Here is an 11838-nt window from a genome sequence, read left to right on the forward strand (position 1 = left end):
TTGAAAAGTACCCTGTAGGAGTGGACAATTATCCGCCATCCCTGTCCACCTGCAGTCAGTACACAGAGAATTTTGCAAAGTACTGCCAGGATAAATGGAGGCGGCAACAGTACAATTTACGGGTTTCAAATGCAATCGGTATGTTTTTTTAATGGATTGTTTTCTAATTTTCATTTTAATTCTGTCTAGCAGAAGATGTATTCTTTGGGATGTGCTGCCTCAACATTTTATGTTTGCTGAATATTTTACAGTATTGTTTTTTCTTGTAGATTTTTTCAGGCATTTCCCCAAAGATAAAGACTTAAAGCACTATTTGAAAAAAATAGCATTGGACAACGAATCTACCTGGCCTACAAGATGTCCAACGTGGATGGAAACCAAAAAGAGGGGATCCAGAGCACATTATCAAGCTTAAAGAAATGGTCAGGTCACAAAACTGGAAAGGCCTTATCATCACAAATGATCAAATGAAAGGAGAAGGACTGCACACAACTCAAGAATTTACTAAGGGTGACATTATTTGTGATTATCATGGGTCGCTTATAACAGGAAATGAAGCTGAAACATTACAATCAACAGTGCGTGAAAATGAATGCTATATGTTTTTTTTCAATATTGGTGAAAAGGTGTGGTGTTTTGATGCCAGGGAGGCTCCATGCAAATGTCACCCAGACATGCCTTCAACATTTGGACGAAAGATCAATCATTCACAAAAAAATAACAATGTGAAACCTGTTCTTAAATACATACTTGATGATCACACCCCATCTATCCTATTCATGGCTATTTGTGATCTCAAAACAGGTAGAACTTTTGTTTGATTATGGAGTTAGACAGAATGAATTTGGAGAAGCTTCAAATGTATCGTGGCTGAACACATGACTTTATAACATTTACAAAAGTATTTTACTTTATATGTTTGATTCTAACTCTGAAAGTGGTGAAGAGGACAATAACGCAGGTTTTTATGATCGCCATCCTTTGGCTGATCCAATAATAAGAGGATATTCTGATTACTTGAAGAACCATTGCAGGCTGGAGAGATATAAACAAAATGTGGAATGCACTCCCCATATACCCATCATACATGTCCTCCATCCCATAGTCCCGTGCACATATACCCATAATACACATCCTCCATCCCATGCACCCATCATACATATCCTCCATCCCATTGTCCCATGCCCATATACCCATCATACGATGGGGAGTGCATTCTACTGTATGCATTCCAATGGGGACTGCATTCTACTGTATGTAGGCCGATGGGGAGTGCATTTGACTGTATGAAGGCAGACGGGAAGTGCATTCGACTGTACGAAGGTCGAGGGTGAGTGCATTCTACTGTATTGAGTCCGATGGGAAGTGCATTCTACAGAATGCAGTATGTTGGGGAGTGCATTCTACAGAATAAAGGCCTATAGGGAGTGCATTCTACTGTTTGGAGGCTGATGGGGAGTGCATTTGACTGTATGGAGGCCATATATAGCATTTATGGCTCCATTCCCCTCCTAGTATATATGGCCCCATCATCCTCTTCCTAGTATATATGGCCCCATCATCCTCTCCCTAGTGTATATGGCCCCATCATCCTCCTCCTCCTATATATGGCCTTATCCTTCCAGTATATATATGGCCCCATCTTCCTCCTCCTTGTATATACAGTATATGGCCCCATCATCCTCTACCTAGTATATATGGCCCCATCATCCTACTAGTATATATGGCCCCCTTCATCCTCCTCCTATATATGGCCCCCTTCATCCTTCTCCTATATATGGCCCCATCAGCCTTCAGGTCTCCCACCATTTTAAGTCCTTTTAAAGCAGGCTTCCTGCCACTCAAAGCCCCTTTTCTCCCCTTCATCATTATGAATCTTCCCATAGTCCTTAGCGACTAAAGATTATATGGCTCTACCACATCAATCCGAAGTCTCTTAAACCACTAGTGTCCCACCCTTAACACTAAGACACCCACCATTCACCTATGGGCTCCCAGTTCTTTTAAACAATGAAATTGAAGACAAACATATGCTTAGTTAAAAAGAAAAACAAAATTTATTGAACAAACCCCATCACATCAAATCAGTGCAAACATAGTGATGTAGGTTGAATAAAGACCTAGGTCCATCACGTTCAACCTTTCTCCCCCAATTGTACTCCCCATACCAACACTACACTAACTTACTGGGACTAGGCCTCACAAATGAATAACCATTTTTAGTATTACTGCACTATTACAACCTAAGGCCTCTTTCACACATCAGGTTTTCGCCGTCAGGCGCGATCCGGCGCTTTTGACAGAAACCGGATCCGGCGAAATGCAATGCCGGATCCGGTTTCCCCCCCATTGACTTGCATTTGCGCTGGATCGCGCCGGATGGCCATGCGTTTCATCCGGTTTTCGCCGGATCCGGCAATGTGTCGCGATCCGGCGTCTGGAAAAAACGTCTACTGTAACGTTTTTTGTCTCCGGCGAAAAAGCCGGACACGCCGGATCCGGCGCGTCCGGCTTTTTCACACAATGAAAGCCTATGAGCGCCGCAATGCGCCGGATCCGGTTTTTTTTGTCTGAGCATGCTCAGTAGCTCTGCCCACAGGAGATATATAAAAGCAAGACAATGGGACCCTCAGCCACACCCAACATGCCACCCAAGCCAAGAACCAGGAGAAGGCAGCAGACATCTGCAGCAGCAGCACCATCAGCACCACCCCAAATGGAGCAGCAAATGGAACATGCTGAGGAGGGGAGTCCAGCAGCAGATGAGAGACGGTAATTATCAAATCCACCATTCCTCCTAACTAGGGCCATGGAATATCAAGATATTCATTGGCCCTATGTTTCTCTTTATTCAACAGCCGCCAAAGAGATGCAGCAGCAGAAATGGCATCACTAGCAGCAGCAATACCCACAGCCATGGAGTCTGGCCATCAACAGGACAGCACATCTCCTTCTGGGAGCCCTCCCTCGCATCGTCGGCGTTTGACGGTAAGTTTTTATTTCCAAAATCCATCATCTCTGTAATATATGTCTATTCATTGACTTTTATTTCAAAACAGGAATCACAAGATGAAGAGGAGCTCCCAGAAGAAGAAGGAAGGGGTGGACAGACACCTGGAGTGGGCTCACAATTGGTAAGTTTTTTGCATCAAACGCAGAAACACAACATCACACTACACACAACACATAGAAAACAATGTTCTGCAGACCACACACAGCAAACAAATGCCTACATCCAAAGACATAACATTTTTTGTTTTCTTCTCTAGTCTTCCCAATCTGGTGCTCGGCCAAGAGGTCCTCGCAGTGCCTCCCAGGGTCGTCGGCGACAGCAACGCGGCGGTCACCAGCTTGTAAGTATAAATATTTTTGCTTTGTTTTTTTGCACTTTTTATTTCATTTCTTTTGTGGAGGCTAATTATGTTATTTTTGTCTTTTTCTTTAACAGCCTTCACAGCATGCTCCCGACTCTGACGGAGAGGATGGAGGGATTGATGTGGAGCGCCTCATCAATCTCGTCAGAGAAAGGGAGCCGCTCTGGAATATGGCTGACCGCCGCCACGCTGACCTGATCGTTACCCGACGACTCTGGGAGGAAATCTGTTCGCTCCTTGTGGGCCGCTGGGAGGACCTCGAAGCTCGGGCCCAGATTAAAGAGCGTAAGTATATACAGTACCGGTTGCTTGATGTAAACCAGTGTTTCCCGAACTCCAGTCCTCGTGGTCCCCACGGATCATGTGTTCAGGATTTCTATTTACTATGGAAATCCTGAAAACATGACCCCTGGGGACCATGAGGACTGGAGTTTGTGAAACACTGATGTTGTATACTAACCACTCCTTTCTCGTTTCAGGGAACAGAATTGTGAATCGGTGGCGGTCTGTGAGGGATCGTTTCAAGAAGGAGTTCAATAAAGAGATGCGGGCCCCGAGTGGATCTGGAGGACGCAGGAGCAAGTACAAGTACGCACAAGCCCTGTCGTTCCTCCGGGAAACAATGCTCACCAGAAGGTAAATATTACACACCACATGTGAAAAAAAATGTTAGATGTAACTTTTTTTTTTTCAGCCAGGGCCATACCATGTCAGTATTTTAATTGTTTTTTTTTCTCTTTATTACACAGCACGGTGAGCAGCACTCGGGAGCCTGCACGATTGGACCCTTCTGAGGCGATCCCTGAGGAGACCGGCACCGAGGGACACTTCGACCGCCCCGGTACATCTGCGCCTTCCCACACATTCGACCCATCTGTCCCATCCACCAGAACAGGAGCATCGTGGCCGCCTACATTACATGAAGCTGCTGGTGAGGAGATCGCTTTCCCTTTACCCCACCCTTCTGCCCCTGCCACCTCTAGTACACCTGCGGGTACTGGGCGGCAGCGGCAGAGGGGTCAGGAAAAGAGTTATGCGCAAGAGTTCTTGCATCTGAATGCATCTTTCCAGAACTGTCTCAAAATCTTGTCAGAGCAAATCTCCGCAGGCTTTCAGCAGATCAACTCCAGCATTCTGGAGGTGAAGACACTTCTGCAAACCATGCATTCAGAAGCAAGATCTTCGCCAAACCACACCTTTTTCAGGTCTGTTGTGGAGCGCATGGCAACACTATCTCCTACCCAACAGATGCATGTAATGCATTCGTGCCACGGTGCTCTACAGCAGGTTACCTCCCAACCTCCACCTCCCACCACTGTAGTTCCTCCACCTGCACCCCCTCCAGCCACTTTCCATCCTCCCCCTCCTATTACATCTGCACCCCCTCCAGCCACTTTCCATCCTCCCCCTCCTATTACATACCAGCAACCTCACCAGTACCAGCAACCTCCCCAGTACCAGACATCTCCCCACTTCCAGCAACCTGCCCTGTACCAAACTCCTTCCCCGTACCAAACTCCTTCCCCATACAACTTTCCATCAACATCATCTGCTCCTACAGTCCCTGCCCAACCCTCCACTCCACCGCCCACCACCTCTTCTGCCTCCCACATGTCCACCCATTCTGTAGCTTTTTCCACACCTTCACCTCTAACTGTTCCTTCCCCACCACGATCCCAGTCCTCTCTCCACACACCCAGTGTCGAAGTGTCCCACAGCCCCTCCAGCAGTATTTCCACCCCACAGTACACAGAATTGTAATGTGTGTTTTTTGTAATAAAAATGCCCATTGGGTTTAAAACCTTTATTAAAAAAGTTTTTTGCACTTTAAAAACATTTTACAAAAAAAAAAAAAAAAAAAATTAAATAAAAGTTAAATTATCGTTTCACAATGGTTGTCTGTCATTTCTTTCTGCGGCGAACTATGTTTTAAAAAAAAAGGTTAAATACAGGGTATTTCAAAGGTAAAAAGGTATTCAAAACCAGGTATATAACTGTGGGTAAATTTTAGCTTTTTGCCACAGTTGTGTTCCTGGTTGTGTTTGAAGCAAAGTATTTCACCTAAAAAGTTGTGTTTATTGTTGGTGATTTCCTAACAATGTACACAACTTTTGTTAAAAGGTGAAATACTTTGCATAAAACACAACCAGGTACACACCTGTGGCCTAAAGCTAAAAATAGTAAGACCATGACAAGATAGCCAACTTTGGTTGGCAAAGGTATATACTGTTGGTCCAGAAGGTACACAAGTTTAGGGCACAAATCTTTCACACTCTGTCATCCCAGTGTACTCTGCCTTGAGGTGACAAAGTATAGTGGAAAATTGTCCCTGAAACCGTCACAGAACTTCTAGTGGTAATATTTCCAATGACAACATCCATCTTCGCCAGTAACTTGCTCTTCTCTCCAACCTGCACTTTCTTCTCTACAACCTGTCAAAGAAGGGCTGTAGGAACATGCTATATCTAGTTTTCCAGTAGCCAATCCCGTTCGGAAGGCCACAAGGGTCAATTTTAAAAACCGGATCTGGCGTAATCCGTCGAAAAACGGATAGAAAAATGGATGAACCGGATGAGACGGATCCGGTTTTGTCTGTCAAGAACAAGACGGATCCGGCAGAAAACCGGATCCGGCACTTCAGGTTTTACAAAACATTTGCCGGATCCGGCATTCCGGCACGACGCCGGATCGCGCCTGATGCCGAAAACCTGATGTGTGAAAGTAGCCTAATATATAAAGCTCAAGTGTGTGTATGTATGTATGTATGTATGTATGTATGTATGTATGTATGTATGTATGTCCAGGATAGGCATGGTGGATATGTATGATGGGTATATGGGCATGGGACGGCAGATATGTATGATGGGTATATGGGCATGGGACTATGGGATGGCGGATATGTATGATGGGTATATAGGCATGGGACTATGGGATGGAGGATGTGTGATGGGTATATGGGCACAGGAGTATGGGATGGAGAATATGTATGATGGGTATATGGGCACGGGACTATGGGAAGGACAATATGTATGATGGGTATATGGGCACAGGAGTATGGGATGGAGGATAATTATAATTTGCTATAACTAACCACAGTTAGTTACTATGCCTGGGCAGCACCGGGCTCTTCAGCTAGTTACATATAAACCAGTTTATAATATTTAATTAGTTTTATTTTTGTATTACTGTTATGATATTACTAAAATCCCTGTACCTAAATCTGTTGATCCAGAAGAAGGCAAAAACCCCAGGATACATTCAGCCAATTTTCACCACGGGGAAAAATTCCTTCTTGACCCCTAGAAAGGCGATCGGTACAAGAACCCTGGATCAAAAAGACTACTATAGGTGTAACATTTTGTCTAATTTAACTATAACCCACAATGTTATGGGTATCGAGGAAATCATCCAGCCCTTTTTTTGAAAGCTGTTATAATATCGGCCATCACTACCTCATGTGATCGTCATTCCACAGCCTGACTGCTCTGACTGTAAAGAACCCTTTTCTGTTTACGAACATGTATTAATACAGTATAACAAAAAATAGGTCTTCAAATTTGAATTTCCGCTCCTTAAAGAAGAAGTGCAGTGCTGAGACGTCTTCCAGGTGTTAAATTTCCCTATTAAATAAAGCATTTTTCTATGTATGTTCACATTGTGGGGCGTCATAATTCCTTTTTTCTGTCTCCATGCAGAGAGTTGGGGCAGCCACGGCCTCGATGTGAATGCTGCATCATGACATCTGATTCTCAAGCTGCTCCTAGGAGCCTGATAAACACATGCCCTGATGTTGCACTCACATCGTGGCCACGACTCACTCCGCTCTCTGCACGGAGGCAGAGAAAGGGGAAACAAGGCAGTGATTGAATGTATTTAGAAAAATGCTCTATTTAATAGGGTAGATGTAACACTGGGAAGTTGTCCCAGTGCTGCACTTCAAGTTAAGACAATATCTGCTTTATTAAGCAACCCCCATCCCACCAACCCCCACAAATCAATGTGTTTATGTGCATTCAGACATACATTTGCCAATAAATAAAACACTGTCATTCTTAAACACTCCTGACAGGTCAAAATGGGATAATAAGAGCTTATTGAGACTGAACAGCAACTATCACAGTGGAAAATCCACCGGATTCTACAGGAAATATATCTAAATATCTAGAACGAAAAAATATATAATTTTAACTCTGGATCTCCCTGGTTTATCAGAACAATGCATGACAATGCAGCTCCTCAGGTGGTTGTTTGTCAAGGGCAGTGCTAGATGCAGAGCCTCTAGCAAAATGATATGCTACTATGTTCAAGCATGTAAACGCTAAGAATTTGACAGGGTGCTGCCTCAGATCAGCATACAGGCTAAAAATGCCCTTTGGTAGTGACGCACCCGCTGGGGCAGAGGGGTACTCGGGTCCGGGCCTGCGTCGGTGGCTGGGAATGCCGCGGTCACGGTGGCAGGCGGCCTGGCCCATGGCCCGGGCGACTGGATCCGCAGGGGCACGACAGTAGCCCATTGGGCAACTAGTGGGTGAACCCACATCATCCTAGCAAATCATAGTATGTAGTAACATGGTTATATGAGAAGGATTTAAAACAATATTTAAGTCTTGCAACAGAAGCTTGTTAAAATTTAGAATTTGATGGCCATGAAAGAATTTTAGGACACTTCAGACATCTTTCATCTCACAGCAGCTCAGGTCAGTAGTGATTTCAATAGAAGCTTAATTTGCCAACTTGAATTTGGCCTAAGCAAAGGTCATCATCGCTGCAGTGCTCAAGGCATGTCTGAAGTGGACTTGCAAGATCTAAAATTAATTTACACAGAATACTATTTATTTATTTCTCTTTTAGATTGACAAGCAGAAAGACAATATTCATCATCCTAATAAATCAACATCGAAAAGATAAAAGTGCATGCAATCGATGTGCCTCTGCTTGACTTCAACTAGTGTTGAGCGAGCATGAGGCTGCTTGGAGCCACTCGATACTCAATCAAATATTCACAGTGCTTGTCACCAATGCTCAGAATCACCTGCAGGCTTTATTCTGGAGCTCACCAATGTCCAAGACTCACCCGATGCTCTAAGATCAGAGATTACTCCGCATCTATGCACATAAAGGCATTGATGATGTCACATTTAAATGACTGGTCTCATGACTGGGACATAACTGCCTTTATATGGATACAAGAAGAGGTGTTTGACTGACATCATCAATGCCTTTGAATTTATAGACAGGCAAGAAATCTCAGAAGTCAGTGTCAGGTGATTATTAAACAGCGCTCTGAGTGCAGGTAAAGAGCTGCAGCAGCCTGCGGGTTGCACTCTTGGGCTCTGCAGGCTGCACTTTGCGGCTCTGGTGAGCTCCTGAGGGAAGGGAGACTTTGGGGCAGGCGGTCCCCAGTTTTTACATTTCTCCAGACATCCTCCCCTCTACCAAGTGGAGGGAGTCTGGAAAAATTCTTGGGTCAAGCACATCGATTCTTTGCGAAGTGTTCAGCTTGACTATCAAGCATTCGAGCACTTTGGTGCTCAACCATCACTAACTACAACAACTACTTTACTTCCCCGAGGCAAAATCCAATTGATTGTGACATCTCGAGTCCTCTTAATTCTTCCATCTGGACTGGAATCTTCATTGTGAAATATGGCTCTTCCTCCATCTATAGGGAAAAAAATACATTAAATACTATTAAATCCTAGTTTAAGGCATACATTATTTGATTGTAACATTTTACAAATTTTTTCTGCTACCGCATTCAACAATTCTCCAAAGCACACAGGTGCACATACACTAACACACATCTACTGCATATTTACCCATTTTTTACCATTTTAGTAATCATTTCTTTAATTGATGCAATATTTCAGTCACTCTTGGTAGGTTCCTTTTCCAGCCTTGATTTTGAATGTGTCTTTCTACTTCTGATATTTTCACATTACTTTTCTGAAGCATTCCTATAAAGAACACATAATTGAATTTTGTAACATGATAATGTAAAATAGATTCTTTAAAAAATGGTAAACATTTAAACATCTTACCAGTGATATGATCGACTCGCATTTTGTTCTGTATCTTCCTCCATCGATCACCAAAGTATCGCCAATAAGTTCTGGACTCTTCTCGACATATGCTTGGTGATGGCACATTCTTCTCTAGAGCAATGGGATATTTTTCAGTAAAACTTTTGAAATGTTCCTCCTTAGACATCAGCTTATGGGTAGGACAACTGTCTCTCTTTTCTTTGGAAATTATTTCTTTTCGCTTTACAGCTCTGAAAAAAAATAAATGCCACATATTAGTGTCAGAAAACTCATTTATAACATTTGAATTTCAAAAATGAATGCCATCAAATTGCTTGTCTTCTTACCTGGTAGATGTTTGTAACCCTATCTGCCTCTGCCTAGTAGATCTTCTTACAGTGTCATGCAATGATTTTTTGGCACTGAAATGAAAAAAGCATAATGCAATATTGCATGCAAACATTTATTAGTTTAGAACAGTTGTATTATTTTTGAGGTTATATCAACCTTGAAATGTACGTTTCATCGTTGATGTCACTTTCAGATTCTTCTTCCTGCCCACTTTGGTGACTTGACTCGTCAGTGGCATCTTCATCTTCTTCCTGGCTTTCGTCTGTAGTCTCTTCCACTGCTGCCTGTTGATTTCTTTACAGCAGACAAGAGAAGCAAAAAGTATTATACTTGGTGATCATACCCAACATTTTTTGCTATGTTTCTAATGACCCCCAAAAACCAAGCTCTCATATCCAATCCTTGTGGAGACCCTGTTGGACACAATCCTACAACAACCTGCTCATAGGACAGGAAACCTATGGTCTGTTTCTCAGCAAGTAGTAGGATGGCGGTGTATTTTAGAATATAGGTAACGTTGCATCATTTTGACAGTTCTCTGACTTGAACCTCTCTCCAAAGATGTGGAAATCTGATTTGGATTAAGCCACCCAAATGCATCCACATCCTCTTGACTCCAAAATTCCAGTTTACCTATCCTTTTTATATTGTATAAGGATTGAACACCCATTTCTTTGTCCCTTTTCAAAAAATTACCTTGAGGTAGCAGCTTGGGGCCTATCACTGTCATCGTGTCTTCTCTGCATCACTGTTGCATCTTGATTTCTTTTCAGCAGACAAGGGAAAAACAAAATTATACTTGGCAAACAAAATTAATAAATGCCACAAAGCAATAATCATCTGCCCCTTTCTTAAAATATTACCGTGAGGTGCTAGCTATAGGCTCATCACCGTTATAAAGTCCTGTCTGCCTAACAAGCTCATGACCGTGGCATATGTCGGTAAGCGTCTTTTCTCTGTAGCTTCTTTCAGCTGTAATGTTTGTATGAGACAAATATCTTGCAAAAAGACACTTCTCCGAGTCTGAAAATTTTGAAAGAGTTGAGGTTTCACAGACCCTCCTGATAAGCTGGCTGCTGATGCTAGGAACTTTGAATCTAGAAATAAAAAAAGAAAAATATTTAAAATAATTATCCCTACTATTAGAGTTTAAGAAATATATTGGCACTAAAAGACTCTTACTTTTCGTGAAGACGTCTGATGTCATTGGATACATTATAAATCTTCTTTCCGGAGGTTGTTATGAAAAATGTGTCATCGGGCATGCAGCTTGATGTCAACTGAGATCTTATTTTTTCAAAGTAGATATTGAACCACTGTAAAAAAAAATATAAAAATCAATGATGGAAAAAACATTAAACCTCTGTATTATAAGGAATATATTTAAAAATATTACTGTCTCTTCTTCCTCATCCAACACAAATGTTGCGACTTGTTGAGATGATGTTTTATGAAGCTTCACTCCAATAACAAAGAGATTTTTTCCTTTATATTTGTTCAGTATCCGCTCATTCCATTCAGAAACCTATGAGTCAAGACATAGTTATGTTTGAGGGACAGTAAAATAAAATTAATAAATAGATAGAAGGAAAATTTACTTACACTCATGTTTTGTACCACTCCTGGTCTTTGGAGATGTTTTAAGACTAGTATGGCCTCCAGATAATAGAGAATTTCAAGCTTAGTGGCTTTAGTTGAGACTTTTGAGAGCTTGACATTTTGGATACACTTCAAAAAGCTTGGCTTTGCGGCATCTAAAACCCTCTGACATTCCCGGGGTGTCTTAGTCAAAGACATCAATGCCTGGTATCTAGAAAAAGGAGTAAACAATATAATTTTATTATACTGAAAATATATATACAGTAGTAATAGATCAAACATAAGCTGCAATAACAAGTGTACATTTCATCACAGGTATCAGAAGGTGGTGAGACAGGTTAGTTTTAGCATAGTGATGAACATATTAACACTATAGTAATATGGCTGATGGTGGAAAATGCTAATATTTTGCACTTATGAATGTTTAGGATTTGCTAATGATGTATGATTGCCTCCCATTGTGCTATGGCAAGTTATATCAGGGATATTTA

General features: G+C 42.2%; 1 protein-coding gene and 1 long non-coding RNA gene across 2 annotated transcripts; one reads left to right on the forward strand and one right to left on the reverse strand.

Annotated features, from left to right (window-relative positions):
- Positions 1 to 3773: 3773 nt before the first annotated feature.
- LOC141087948 (uncharacterized) lies at positions 3774 to 5135 on the forward strand. The gene is made up of 2 exons (XM_073573824.1): positions 3774 to 4010; positions 4124 to 5135. Exons 1-2 carry the CDS (start codon positions 3793 to 3795, stop codon positions 5133 to 5135), a joined length of 1230 nt encoding a protein of 409 aa, XP_073429925.1. The 5' UTR covers positions 3774 to 3792.
- A 3250-nt stretch (positions 5136 to 8385) lies between these two features.
- LOC141087974 (uncharacterized) lies at positions 8386 to 9821 on the reverse strand. Its single transcript, XR_012231791.1, has 4 exons — positions 9745 to 9821; positions 9416 to 9648; positions 9205 to 9331; positions 8386 to 9036 (listed from the first exon to the last, which is right to left on the reverse strand). It is a non-coding gene; the product is annotated as an uncharacterized lncRNA (long non-coding RNA).
- Between the last annotated feature and the right edge of the window lie 2017 nt (positions 9822 to 11838).

Source organism: Dendrobates tinctorius, unplaced genomic scaffold, assembly GCF_039654945.1.
Source record: "Dendrobates tinctorius isolate UK_male_01 unplaced genomic scaffold, ASM3965494v1 ptg000036l, whole genome shotgun sequence".
NCBI lineage: Eukaryota > Metazoa > Chordata > Amphibia > Anura > Dendrobatidae > Dendrobates > Dendrobates tinctorius.